The 14,332-nt window shown below is 31.7% G+C and overlaps 8 protein-coding genes across 8 annotated transcripts; 5 read left to right on the top strand and 3 right to left on the bottom strand. All coding sequences in view use genetic code 12, as the record gives it.

The window, feature by feature from the left end:
* Positions 1-7: 7 nt before the first annotated feature.
* HPT1 (hypoxanthine phosphoribosyltransferase) lies at positions 8-649 on the bottom strand (the record flags this gene model as incomplete). Its single annotated transcript, XM_051756373.1, has 1 exon — positions 8-649. The coding sequence occupies one exon, from the start codon at positions 647-649 to the stop codon at positions 8-10; it is 642 nt and encodes a 213-aa protein (XP_051615442.1).
* Positions 650-1,057: 408 nt separating this feature from the next.
* On the bottom strand, positions 1,058-2,293 carry KGF55_001762 (uncharacterized protein; the record flags this gene model as incomplete). Its single annotated transcript, XM_051756372.1, has 1 exon — positions 1,058-2,293. The coding sequence occupies one exon, from the start codon at positions 2,291-2,293 to the stop codon at positions 1,058-1,060; it is 1,236 nt and encodes a 411-aa protein (XP_051615441.1).
* An 812-nt stretch (positions 2,294-3,105) lies between these two features.
* On the top strand, positions 3,106-5,886 carry LHS1 (Hsp70 family chaperone; the record flags this gene model as incomplete). The annotated part of the gene is made up of 1 exon (XM_051756371.1): positions 3,106-5,886. One exon carries the CDS (start codon positions 3,106-3,108, stop codon positions 5,884-5,886), a length of 2,781 nt encoding a protein of 926 aa, XP_051615440.1.
* Positions 5,887-6,281: 395 nt separating this feature from the next.
* ASR3 (Asr3p) lies at positions 6,282-6,728 on the top strand (the record flags this gene model as incomplete). Its single annotated transcript, XM_051756370.1, has 1 exon — positions 6,282-6,728. One exon carries the CDS (start codon positions 6,282-6,284, stop codon positions 6,726-6,728), a length of 447 nt encoding a protein of 148 aa, XP_051615439.1.
* A 540-nt stretch (positions 6,729-7,268) lies between these two features.
* KGF55_001759 (phosphoprotein phosphatase) lies at positions 7,269-9,230 on the top strand (the record flags this gene model as incomplete). Its single annotated transcript, XM_051756369.1, has 1 exon — positions 7,269-9,230. One exon carries the CDS (start codon positions 7,269-7,271, stop codon positions 9,228-9,230), a length of 1,962 nt encoding a protein of 653 aa, XP_051615438.1.
* A 631-nt stretch (positions 9,231-9,861) lies between these two features.
* On the top strand, positions 9,862-11,277 carry KGF55_001758 (uncharacterized protein; the record flags this gene model as incomplete). Its single annotated transcript, XM_051756368.1, has 1 exon — positions 9,862-11,277. The coding sequence occupies one exon, from the start codon at positions 9,862-9,864 to the stop codon at positions 11,275-11,277; it is 1,416 nt and encodes a 471-aa protein (XP_051615437.1).
* Positions 11,278-11,289: 12 nt separating this feature from the next.
* On the bottom strand, positions 11,290-12,813 carry KGF55_001757 (Hsp90 cochaperone; the record flags this gene model as incomplete). The annotated part of the gene is made up of 1 exon (XM_051756367.1): positions 11,290-12,813. One exon carries the CDS (start codon positions 12,811-12,813, stop codon positions 11,290-11,292), a length of 1,524 nt encoding a protein of 507 aa, XP_051615436.1.
* A 197-nt stretch (positions 12,814-13,010) lies between these two features.
* On the top strand, positions 13,011-14,294 carry KGF55_001756 (2-(3-amino-3-carboxypropyl)histidine synthase; the record flags this gene model as incomplete). The annotated part of the gene is made up of 1 exon (XM_051756365.1): positions 13,011-14,294. One exon carries the CDS (start codon positions 13,011-13,013, stop codon positions 14,292-14,294), a length of 1,284 nt encoding a protein of 427 aa, XP_051615435.1.
* Positions 14,295-14,332: the final 38 nt, after the last annotated feature.

Genomic DNA, 14,332 nt, shown 5'->3' with positions numbered 1-14,332 from the left:
GAACGAACTACTCCTTTGTGGTGGATGGTAAAAATACATCATTACCTTGCTCTTCAGCTCTTTTTTGATGATAAACGATATCAGTAGATTCCCAAGGATAAGCAATCCAACAATCAGGAACTGTTCTGGCAGCAAAATAATTACCAGTTTTCATAATATCATCAGGTAATTCTGCTCTTTTGGTTTTAATCTTATCGTGTAGAACGAATATACCAAATTTGGTTGAATTTGGATCTTTACCTTGAGCTTCACTTTGTTCCTTAACATCCTTTTTCAATTCACTGACTGCGTAATGTAAAGTGGTTCTAGTATCATCAACTTCATCAATAATTAAAATGTTTTTACCAACTAGATCAACTTTAGATTGATTATAATCTATCCATTGTGTTCTAACTACTTTAGTGCCCGGTTTTTCTTCAACTCCATCTGAATTTATGATTTCTTCGTACAATGATAATATGATAGCCATAATTCTAACATTTGGTTGACCTGGTTCTTTCAAAAATGATCGTAACATTCTAGCTGGTATAAACCCACCACCACCAATGGCAATGATTAAATCTGGCTTGAATTGTTTAATTTTATCAGCAGATTCTTGACATAATTGATGTACATTATTGTACGATATATACATTTTATCATCAGCCATTTTGTAAGATTATTTCACAAACGATTCCGATTGCTTGGTTGGTTCGGGGTATTAGTTAAAAATGGTTAAATACCCAAGAGAAAAAAGAAAAGAGAAGTAAATATTAAAAAGTGAATATTTTAGAGACCTTATATTTTTTTAATTTTTTTTTGTTTGACATGATGATGACCTCAATCCATACACATAAAAGCGCTTAGATATACTACAAATTTGGGTCCATGGCACTGCATTAAGCATTAAATTGGTCAAAGATATCATACTTGGTTAAGATAACCTCGATTTAAAGATGAAGCAGTTTCATAAATATCTGATTCGTATATTAATACAAAACAACTCCGACGGAACAAATCGTTAACAATTACACCATGTGTTTTAGAATTCTTTAATTTTTTGCATCCAAATATCAATTTACTCAGGAAACGGGATATTTTTTCTCCATTCCAATAAACTAGCAGCTATTACGTGTTTGTAAAACAATTCTCTATCGTAACTAACATCGTAAGTAAATTCTTTGGCTAAAGTTTGAGAAATTAATTTTCTGAATCTTTTTCCAAATCCGTTATACTCAAACTTATTTACTATCCAAATGATATAATTCGATTGAAATAAATCGTTAAATAAGATTTTCAATTGCAATAATAACTCTTGATTAACTGTTTCATTTGTCTTCAAGTCAAACCTGGTGAAGGGTAATTCAGAATGAACTTTGCTGAAATGGCTAGAAAAACTATGTTTTATGAATAAATAATTTTCATGCTTAGATCTCTCATTCAAAATCTCCAAATATTTTGAAAATTCTATTAATTCAACCACTGCACTTGTTAAAAGACTAAAATATTGCTTCTTAATCTTCATAGGCAATGTTTGAGATTTTGTTAAAATTCCAAACCCATTCTCTCTAGATCTATAATGTATTGGAATACTTGGTAACTCCGTCAATGAGTTTAGTTCAGCTTCATTCAAATCTTCTTCAATCACTTCATCAAAATCACAACCAACTTTCAAATCACTGTGCTTTACATTTTCACTGTCTCCCTTGTTAAGATGAAAGAACCATTGTTTAACGGACTTGAAGAAAAATCTCTTTCCTGTTTTGGAGTTTGTTGATTCCTTACTTGATACGAAACTCAATGGGGCACTTTCTCGAACAGGTTGATCCGGTTCATGATCATCCTCAACAATTATTTGATCGATTTTGTCATTCATTGATGAACTTTCAATGGCTTCAACTGACTCGGCAGTATTATTGATCGTTTTTTTTGGTACCTCCAGCAACGTATCTTGCTCATAACTATTTGCTTTCTTAAATTTCTTTAGTTTACCAATTGTTTCAGTAGCACTAGTCAAAGATGTCCTATTTGATTTTTCAGTACTGTTTGGACCACCGTTTTGTGTCTTAGGTTTTGCATCTGTTTTCGTGGGAGCTTCATCTCCATTTGTAGGTGAGACTTTTGTTAAAGTGTTAGTTCTTTTCAGGTCTGTGTCGATCTGATTATTGTTTGAAATTTCGTTTTTCAAAATCTTTTCAGCTACCAAAGTATCTTCAGTGTCATTGGAAGTATCCAGAACTTTCTTTGAACCAAGTTGGGAATCCTCAATCAGTGTTGATACTTTTTCCTTGTTATCTTGATCTGATGTATTCATATTTTCTTAAACACTCGATTAAAAATATCTATCAAGTAAAAATAAATACAAATTAGATAAAAAACCAAGAATTGATACTTTCAAAGTTAATGCGATGAGATATATATATGGTGTCATTTAATTAAAGTAATGCTGTTTTTGAAACGTGTTTAATAAATTAGTGTATCTTAATTTTTGCAGCCAAAATTCCAAGCTACCTGCCGCATATCAAAGTTTCATATTTTCATTTCTTAGTTAAAATCTTTTCGTGGAACTGATTATTACTCATATTTGGGCTAAATTTTAAATTTTTTGGTTATTAGTTCGGATCTGACGAGTTTCTTTATGTATTAATTGATTAGCAGATTTCAAATAGTAGAATTCCTCATAAAAATGTTTTTATTTACTTGTCCTTTTGTAATAATAGTACCGACTCTCTGCTGTTTTGTTCTTTTTTTTTGACACGTATTTATAAGAATGAATCAGATCTCTAAAGAATCTAGATAGAGTACGACCTAGACTGCTCCATTTCACGAGCTTATCAACCTATATTAAAATGGTTTAACAAACTATCAAAAACTGATTTGTTTTTGATGTAAATTAGATAGAATCAAATGGAAAATTAACTAATAGCACTGTTCTGGGAAATACGTCAAACAAAAGTAAAATATGCGTGGCAGTTTATAATGAAAATTCGAGTACTTACCAAATTTAAAATTGAAAAATTATTTTGAAACTTTACTACTATTTTCAAACATATCTTTCAATTAGACTTCATAAAGTAAGCAACAACATCTCAATTCATTGCAAAAGCATACGTTTTAATAAGAAGAATGAAATGTTTAGTTATCTTCACGTTAATTAATTGTATCATTGGAGCTATACTTGGTATAGATTATGGTGAAAAATTCACCAAGGCAGTATTATTAGCTCCAGGTATACTGTTTGAAATAGTTTTAACAGATGAAGGTAAAAGAAAAGATTTATCAGGAATAGCAATACGACCAGATTCCAAAAATGGGATAGAAAGAATTTATGGATCTCAAATGGGATCATTAATCACAAGATTTCCATCAAATTGTATACTAGATATAAAACAACTAATTGGTAAAAAATTCGATGATCCTATAGTTGAAAAGTACATGAAAACGCATTTTGGCTCAAAATTGGTTGAAGATAAAACAAGAGGAGGAAGTATAAAATTTGACTTGAATTTAAATAATTCAAGTTATGAATTTTCAGTTGAAGAATTATTAGCAATGACTTTGAATGATATAAAATTAAGAGCTTTAAATGACTTGGAGGAGAATCCCAACGCAGCAGCATTGGTTGAGGATGTTGCTATTAGTATTCCACCTTTTGCAACTCAAGCGACCAGACAAGCGTATTTGGACTCATTGTACTTAGCCAATTTTTCAAACGTCTTAGGATTAGTCGAAGAAGGAACGTCAGTTGCCTTGAATTTTGCTAGTAATAAAAAATTTGAAAATGCAGACTATAATGATGTAAAAGAATATTATCTTGTCTACGATGTTGGAGCAGGCTACACAACTGCAACTTTATTCTCAATCACTCCAACATCAAATGGTCAAATTGTATTAGAGATTGAAAGTGTTGGCTCTGATGAGTTATTTGGTGGTAAAACTTTAACAGATTCCATATTCACAATAGTATTTCAAAAATTCTTGAACCATTTCAATTTGGAAGAAGATAATGTGCCAACAAAAGTTCTCGCTAGATTATACGAGGCTGCTGAAAAAGCTAAAATTATTTTATCAGCCAATAATGAATTTCATACTACCTTAGAATCAATTTACGATGATAAAGATTTTAAATTTCAAGTAACTAGACAAGAGTTTGAAGATATTAATTCTGATTTGATGGATTGTATCACAAAACCGATTGAACAGGCTCTACAGAATGTTGATTTGAAAGTTGATGACATTAAGTCAGTAGTTTTAAATGGTGGTTCAACAAGAGTCCCATTTGTGCAAAAACACGTATCATTATTTGTCGGATATGATAAAATTTCGAAATCTGTAAATACGGATGAAAGTTCAGCTTTAGGAACTACTCAAATTGGGCTTAATTTGAAAACCAGAATTCAGAATTCTAAAGACATCAATTTAATTGAAAAAAGTCATCATAATTTCGAAATTAGTATTGATGAAAATGATGAGCAGATCCCGGTTTTCTCAAGAGGAACGATCGTTGGCACTAGCAGAAAGGTAAATTTGAATACAACTTCAAACAAAGATTTAGTCGTTTCATTATATGAAGATGGTTCATTAATAAAGTCGTACAAAATTGATGATCTTGCCTCTCAATTTAAAAGATCCAGTTGTAAATCGAAAGAGAAAAAGGAGCTTGTTGCTACTTTTGAATTGAATAAAAGCAAAATGTTTGACCTTACTAAATTAGAAGTTGAATGTTTACCAAAGCTTGAATCATTTTTCAATAAATTATTGAACAAAAACGATGACAATGAATCACAAGATGACAAGAACATTGAACTTCCATCTAATACCACTAATACAACAGCAGAACAGATTTTGAATATGATTGAAAAAAGATCCAAGTCAACATATGTTTCAATTCCATCACCAATTTATCCTCACATTCAACCAATAGACAAACACTCTCGTAAAAAATTATTGAATAAATTATCATACTTAAATGATTTAGACGATGCCAAAATAGAATTAACGGAAGTTAAAAATCAATTAGAAACTCAATTGTATAAATTAAGAGAATTTGTTGAAACGAATGAGTCAACTTTACAAAAAGAATTGGAAGAGTCTGAGATTTCAGGATATGTTGATTATGTTGCTGAAACTATTGAATGGTTAGATTTTGAGAGTGATGATACTTTAGTTGAAGAATTGAAATCTAAAATCAATGAAGTTCAAGACAAAGAAGCAGAGATCAAAACTTATATACAAATGTCGACTGCGGATTTGTCGAAAGAGGGAGTTCAAAAATTGTATGACGACGGTACACAATTGATGATGACAATTCAATCAAGTATGTTGAAGTTTGGACAAAAAATTTCTGAGATTAGAGCCAAATTTGAAGAATCTAATTTGGATTTTGATAAAGAGAACGATCGAATTAAAAACAAACTCAAGGCTTCCGATAAGGAGGAAAAATTGCTATCATTTGACAAAAATTTACAGGCTTATAAGGACACAATCACGAAAATTGGAGAATTATTATCGTACCCAGAAAAGAAATTTAACAAGATTTCCAAAAAAGAACTTTATTCATATCATGATCAATTAGCAAAGGGTGTAGCAGATATGGTATTAGATTTAATGGGAGTTGAGTCTAGTCATATGGAAAGAGTCAAATTATTTGATGAAACTTACGATAAATTAATTGAAAGACAAAAACAGAAAGAGTTTAGAAAGAAATTGAGGGAAGCAGCTAAAGCGCAAAAGAAACAACAAAAGGAGGAAGAACAACCAGAAGAAAAGGCGGAAGATGAAGAATTGGAAATCGTTGAAGATGAAGACGTTGAAAAGGTGGTCGAAGAGAAGGAAAGTTTAACTTCAACTTCAGTTCAATCCCAAAATTCCCATGAATCTAATGAATTAGATCACGACGAATTATAGAGTGCTTTTATGCATACAAGTAGCATCGAAATCTAGTTGAAGCGATATTAATTCATTTAGTGAATTCGGAAATAGAAAAAGTATAGATTTATTTTAACTTTTTTTCTTCTTTGGAAGGTTTTAATTATATCGTACGGAATCGTGACGATTCGGCTGTAGTACTCTCAACTCTTAGTCATCCGAGTTGTATCACCTGTAATTTTGTTGGCATTTTGAGCATTGTGGAATTCTGGCTGTTCTGTTTATTAATAGCAATTTGAAGGGAGAATTTAAAAATAATTTCCATTGCCACTACACATATTTTAGATCATTCACTTATGAAATCTACTTATTAATAATTATAAAATCAATTTCAATCAATTTCAATACAAACTTTGTAATCTTGTAAAAAGTTTATGAATTCATTCTTATTCAACATTCTTTTATTATTTGCAGTTTATTTACTTTATAAATTTGAAATTTTCCCAACACCACAATCCATACTTTTAAAAGACAATCAAGAATCAAGAATGTCAGTATCAAAAGAATCTCAAGAATCTCATAGAAATGAACCATTAGGCGCACGAAATCCTGAAGATATATTGGTTGATATTAATGGTAAGAAAGTTCCATTGTCAAGAATAAATAAACCCCATAATGTCGTTATTCCAAAAAGAGATGAATTTCCAAACATTGAATCGAAGGATCAGCAAAATAAAGAAGATTTGAAAGAATTTGGTCAAGCTAATTTGGGTGGTGAAGGTACCAGACAAAAGATCGATCCAAAAGATTTCCCACCAGTTGAACCAGAAGCCAAAGAAAGAGAAGCTAAATTGGAAGCAGAAAGAGCTAAGAATCAATAAATCAGTATTTTCGTTCAGATTAGAAATAAAGAGAGAGTGTTTTATTAGTTATGTCTAGGGAAAGTATGTTTGAATTTGTATTTATTTGGTTGATCATTCCCGATACGCCTCTCTATAATATTTTACGTGACTTCTAGGACTTAATTCATCCTGATTTCCTTTAAGAATGTTTATCGCTGATGAAGACGTTCCAATTTTATCTCTAATTTTGAATCTTTATCTACACTAGTTTCAGTTAGCTTAAATTTGAAATGTCAATTCAAAAGTTAACCCCTGAAAACTACCCCCTTTATTTTTTTTTTTTTTTTTTCGATTTGATATTTGAGATTTGGTGCCACAAAGAGAACTGGTCTCAATTTACGAACATTCAAAATTTCTAAATTTTATATTACGATTTTACTTGATAAGAAGCAAGAGATAAGTACATCGTCCGATCATTCAGTTCTTCATTTTCATTAGAATTCCGTTTTGATATTTTGTCATTATCTAATTAAATTCCAAGAGAACCTAGAGAAATAATACAAACTTGAATTTTCTTTCATGCTACCTAGACGAATATTCAGAGTTGTTTTATATGCAATAGCCTTTCTATCATTAGCCTATATTTTGTTGTTATTTGCAAATAAACATCAAATTATAGAGATAAATAAATTTATACCTTATGGAATATTTTCATCAACTGCTCCTTCGTTTTTTCAACCACCATCAGATCTGTTTATTTTAGATATTTCGATAAATCAATGCTACTTTTATAATTATAATAATCCAAATTGTGGTAAACCTGAACCGTCACAAGGTAATTTTGGTGATATAAGTCCATACGAAGGCGGTTGGGTTAGATTAAAGAAAGATTTATGTCTTGGTAAATGCTGGACCCATAAGGAATTCTTTGCAGTTAAAAAAATTAATCATGATAAATATCAAAAACTAATTGAAGATGAAAACTTGAAAGATGAAGTGATAGTAGACATTGCTATCGCTAATCTGGAAATAGACTCCAGTATCAAAGGAAATGAAAAATTGAAACTACCACGCTACATAATTGAAACTTATCATAATCTGCAACAATTTGATGACTCGGTTCATGCTAATTTGGTCGATCAAAATAAAAACGATAAAATCAATGTCAATGACAAGAGACTCAAAGTAACGGATAGAGACAATTTGGATAGGATGTTATACGTACCGACAATAAACGAATTAGAGAAGATAGGCTGGACGTATAAATCACATGGAATTTGGGTAAAATATGGCGAGCATGATTCAAAAACAGCAATAAATGCAATCGACTTTTTGTTTGGTCCAGAAGCTGTTGAACCACGACCAAATTGGAATCTTATCAAAAACCCAATAAAGGATATATCTAGTCCATTTGGTTTAAATGCATTTATTACATACCGTAGAGGACCCAAGTTAGACTATAAAAAAGAATACGGTACTGCGTTGAAAATGAATGCGAACGATGAATTTAAAATCTTGCAAGTTGCAGATCTACATTTCTCAACTGATTATGGAAAATGCCTAAATCCCGAACCACCAAAGTCTGCAATTAATTGTAAAGCAGATTCTAGAACTTTGAAATTTATAAATAAGGTTTTGGATATTGAAAAACCAGATTTGGTCGTGTTAACAGGTGACCAAATATTTGGGCAGACTTCGCCTGATTCTGAGACAGCCGCTTTCAAAGCTTTAGCACCATTTATTGAAAGAAAAATCCCATTCGCAATAGTCTTGGGTAATCATGATGCTGAAGGTTCATTAGACGCTCAAGAATTAATGGGATTGTATACCGATTTACCTCACAGTGTATCAGCAGTTGGACCAGTTGATATCGATGGATTCGGTAATTATATGGTAACTGTTGAAGGTAAAACATCTTCATCTGTGGCATTATCATTTTATTTTGTAGACTCTCATGCGTATAGTCCAAATCAAAAAGTTCATCCAGGTTATGATTGGATAAAGGAAAATCAATTAATGTATATGAGAGAAGAAGCTGCTTCAATCCAAGATGATATTAAAGCATTTGAGAAAGAAACTTTTACGGATCCTGACACAGGTATGAGTAGAACAAAGACTCATCTAGCAATGGCTTTCTTCCATATTCCAATACCAGAATTCAAAAATGTCAACAAACAAACATTTGTAGGTGAACATAGAGAAGGGGTTACCTCACCAGGTTATAATTCAGGAGCAAGGGATGTATTTCAAGAAATCGGTGTTAAAGCAATAAGTATAGGTCATGATCATTGTAATGATTATTGTTTATTAGATGAAAATCATACAACTAACGATGATGAGAATAAGATTTGGTTATGTTATGGAGGTGGAGTAGGATTGGGTGGTTACGGTGGTTATGGTGGTTATATTAGAAGGTTAAGAATTTTTAATTTGAATACGGCAAAGGGAGAAATCAAAACTTGGAAAAGAACTGAAGATGCACCAGATCAGAAGATTGATGAACAAGTTATTGTTACTAGCGGGAAATTGGTTAATTGGTAGATTATGAAATAAACTCAGCAAACTCATTGCTGTGTTCAATATTGCTCTTGTATAGTAAATATAAATATTGAGTAACAATTTCCTTGCGGGTAAGCGTGAGTATGAAAGCTTCTTATTTTGTACTTCGATATGCTGAGAAATTTGAAAAAGGTTTTGATCAATCTTCGATGTTGTCTCGTTTGGGTAATGAATCATTCTTTAAAGTTTATGTTGGACATAATTTGATGTCTTATAACAAGCTATAGACTACTTCTAAGTAATGTTATAAATATGTATTTTTAAAAAAAAAATCAGAAGATGAACTTACGAGATGCTCTCAGCAGGATTCGAACCTACGATCTCCTCATTACTAGTGAGGTGCCTTACCAACTTGGCCATAAGAGCAATTTTTAAAAAAAAATATTTTCTTGCCTGGACAGCTTTGTCAATTATGACCCAAAAATTTGAATGATGTGGTTGCTTGATGGGATGAAATTAGGCAGAAGAAAAAAAAAAAAAAATGCAAAGAGTTTAAAAAATTTCCCCTTAAGGATAAGTACTTTTGTGATATATTTTGATCTTATCAGTCGATTTTTAAAATGCAACTCCATGTTGCAAAATTTTTGAAATAATTGGATTACATTGACAATCAATGGTTCAAATTCGACGATTGCCTTTGACAAAGAAGAAACTAAATGTAAAGCTCATGATGTACTTACGAAACATTCAAGCACGACTACCAATGCATTTATACTTGATAGGCTTTAAGAATTTGAAAATGGTGTTCAAGTCAATATTTTATCAAAGATCCATAGTTATCGCTTTTTCCTTCCCATATATATGTGAAGTATTACCAAAAATTATCAAGACAGTAATAAAGAGTATATTTGACTTAAAATTTAATGATATTCATATTAAAATCTGGAAAATATTGAAAGACCCTTTCAAAGCTGACAGGTTGCCGATTTTTATGATCAAACTAATTGCCACTTTAAATGCCTTAAATCCATTGTTATTAAAGTTATTGGTACCCTATGTTGATGGAATGTACATTCAATTTCTATCCACTTTTTTAGCAGCACTCATTGCTTCCTTATTAAACTTTCCATATTTTCAAGAATTGAAAATTTCGCAAGATAGATTTTACACATTCGATTGGACTTTACTTTTAATAACCAAAGCTTCTGACACAATTTTATCTTCATTAGCTACTAATTATTGTGCATCGTCTCCGATTTCCGGTAGTAGCGTGGATTTATTATTGTCAATTGCTTCTACTTACCTCATCCTGGATGCTTTCTGGTTTCATCCAGAAAAATTAAATCCAAATTATGTTAGATGGATCAACAAAATATCCGTTATCGATCCAGAAGTAGTTGAAGGAATAAGATATTTGAAAGATGGGACGTTAGACTATCAACCATATCCTAATGAACAAGGCAAGTTGTGTCATCAAGATCATTACGAAAAATATGCTTTAAAAAACAATAAAGACCCAGCATTAGGCGATATAAAAATACAAAATAAATTACCATGCGAGGTTTTACATCAATTTCGCACCAAAAGTTGTAAAGAGAATACATTACTAGCATTCATGAGACAATTCAAAACAACCTTCAAATTCTACTCATACATCAACCTATTCATGTATATATTTGTGAGAAGATTCAGAGGAAAATTTGTGAATGTGATAAAGAAAACAATAAGATCGTCATTATTCATTAGTTCATTAAATGCTATCCAGTGGGGTTGTATATGTCTAATTAGAAATCATCACCCCGATTGGAGGAATCAAAAATATTGGGATATCATAGCTCCCAAAATCGGTTCAGCTTTTGCTGGTCTTAGTATTTTATTTGAAAATCCTCAAAGAAGAAACGATGTTTTGCTATTTGTAATACCCAAAGCCTTAGGGACTTTTATCGATTTGAAACCAACACCAATAAATAAATTGTTGGAAATATTTGGGTTTAGTTTAAGCTTTGCTGTATTGGTGGCTTTTGCCAGACTGAATCCTCATAGATTAAGGGGACTTGTTGGCAGGGGTCTAAGTTATATGGTCAAATAATAAATGCATTAACTACTTTTGACTTTGATAATCCCTATACAGGGTTTCGGCCATCTCCTCGATATCCTCTAAACTTAAGACTATCATTTCATCTTCTTGCTCCTCTTGCTCTTTCTTACCTTCTCGATCTATCTGAATCTCCTCTTCATCCACTTTTTCAAACGTAATATCAGACTTTTTCAATTCGTCTAGAACCTTCTTTAAATCATGTGCGATTGATCTTATTATCGACTCTGTCACGTTGTCGCTAATTAAGTACGAGCACAAATCTTCAATCCATATTTTGTCGTACACGTAGTAAATGTCATGATACCTAAATAATTCTTTCAAATCCAATAAAAATTGTAAAATCAATCTTTTCCCACCTCTTAGGCTGAAATAAACATCATTCCATACTTTTTCACACAATTTATAACTTCTATGAAGTGGAAAAGTTAAAGCCCTTCTAATACAAGTAATGACAGCTGATCTTAATAAATTGTCATTTGCATTTAAAGATAATTTAGAATCCAAGTACGAGAATTGAGGAGTTATTTTGCCTATAGTCCAAGCACTCTCAACATTGTGTTCTCCTTCTGTTTCCCTCAAATCAAAATGATATGCGAATAGTAAACTTATTACTGTTGCTAAAATCTGTGGTTTGTACGTTTCGTCAACCAAGTATGATTTTCTTGGTAAATTAATCATTTGTTCTTGCTCCTTTTTAGTGAATTCAACAGGCATAATGGACTGACGATCTTTTTCTTCCAAATGTTGTTGAGATTTATACCATTTCAAAAACTTCAAAATTTCGGGATTATTCCATTCAATTATTTCTTTAAAACTTTTATCATCATCAGGAGTAGGATATTTTTCCATTATATAATCAGCCGCATATATTTCTGGATCGAATTGAATATTTTCCTTTATCAATCTTTCAATTATTCTATCATTCTCTGGTGTTTGTTCAGGATTGTTAAGACCATTGATATCATTACCATTGGAAACACTCACTCCTACAATCCCTTCGTACTGATTATCAAAACCGTATTTCAATTTCGGTTTTAAATTATTGTCGTCCTGATCATTCAGTCCCAAAATTGGGTTTTTAGGTAAATCCTGTTCAACCTCCCAATTAAAGGTTTCTCCTTCATTTAAATCTCTCTCTGCTTGCCTGTTTATTATATCATCATTATTGACATCTAACTCTTCAATTAATGGTTTCTTAGGCTCAGCTGACCGTATCTCATCGTTTCCACTTCTTGCCAATAGTTTTGCAGTCAAATCCAAATCGGGAAAAAATTGACCCTTATTTGCCTTAGGTATTTTTATTTTAACACTTTCAGATTTCGAATCATATTCGGAATGAGCTCTTTCATCATCAATACAGGGGTATGGGAATCTTAGTCTTAAATAATATGGTGGTAATGAAAATATAAATAATTCATTCTCAACTATCATTTCAATGTTAGGTGCGCTGAACCGGATATGTGTGATTTTGATGTCAATATAAACAAATTCATCATCTTGGTTAATCGTGAAATATGGAGTAATCATGATAAATCATGAATTGATCTAAAAGGATGAAGTATTGCTTTCATGACTTAAGTTTAGATTGTACTTAGTATATGCATTCATCTCAATCATGTTCTTTAGTATGCAGGTTTTAAGATGCGTTATTCTTAGATTAGTAAACTATTTATTTTTTATCATTTATTTTCATGATCTTGTACTCAAACCTACCAATATTTTAAATGAGTCCCGTGGAGATATCACAGCCTCTAGCAAAACCCAAAGTTGCCAAAAGCAGATTTGTTGGAAAGAAAGGAACGAATGATGCGTCTATAATTAGAGCAAATGATCAACCATTAGCCAAGAAAGAGGTGAAACGTCACATAGGAAGAGTAATAAATCAAATACCTGAGGACATTTTGAACGATAAAGATTTAAACGAAGCAATCAAACTACTACCTTCAAATTACAATTTCGAAATTCACAAAACTGTATGGAATATACGGAAAAATAATGCTAAAAGAATAGCATTACAAATGCCCGAAGGACTATTAATATATTCATTAATAATATCAGACATACTAGAAGAATTCTGTCAAGTTGAAATTTTAGTAATGGGAGATGTCTCTTATGGTGCATGTTGTATAGATGACTATACAGCTAGATCACTAGATTGTGATTTCATTGTTCATTATGCTCACTCATGTCTCGTCCCAATAGATGTTACCGAAATTAAAGTTCTATACGTATTTGTCACTATAAATATTGATGAAAAACATCTAATAAACACGATAAAGAGGAACTTTGATCAAGGTTCTCAGATTGCAATTTTTGGAACTATTCAATTCAACCCAACGATACATAGTGTGAAATCAAAATTGGAAAATGATTTAGAGAAACCAATATATTTAATACCACCACAGACGAGACCATTATCAAAAGGAGAAGTTTTGGGCTGCACTTCTGCAAGGCTAAACAAGGAACATATAAAGGCAACTATTTATGTAGGCGATGGAAGATTTCATTTGGAGAGTTCATTGATTCACAATCCCGAGATACCAGCATATAGATATGACCCTTATGATAGAAAGTTTACACGAGAGTATTATGATCAAAAGCAATTGATCAGTGTCAGGAATGATGCTGTTTTAACAACAAGAAAGGCTAAAAAGATCGGTTTAATCTTGGGAGCGTTGGGAAGACAAGGAAATCCGGTAACTTTACAAAAATTAGAGACGCAGCTAGCTGGGAAGGGAATCCAAATAGTCAAGATAATTTTAAGTGAAATTTTTCCTCAAAAGTTGGCAATGTTTGATGATATTGATGCGTTCATACAAGTTGCATGTCCAAGATTATCGATAGATTGGGGTTATGCATTCAACAAACCTTTACTTACTCCTTACGAAGCCATGGTTATGCTCGAGGAGGATAAAATGGGGAACGAAAAATATTATCCGATGGACTATTATTCCAAGGAAGGTTATGGTAGGGGGCAATTACTTCGTCACGAAAACATAGATATTTGAAGTGATATAATTTATAACGACCTAAAGTACAATTTATT

Source organism: Candida pseudojiufengensis, assembly GCF_024610245.1.
Source record: "Candida pseudojiufengensis strain CBS 10847 chromosome Unknown scaffold8, whole genome shotgun sequence".
In the NCBI taxonomy this organism is placed as follows: Eukaryota; Fungi; Ascomycota; class Pichiomycetes; order Serinales; family Debaryomycetaceae; genus Lodderomyces; species Lodderomyces pseudojiufengensis.
Note: the sequence above shows the minus strand (reverse complement) of the source record. Positions and strands in the feature narration are given on the sequence as shown.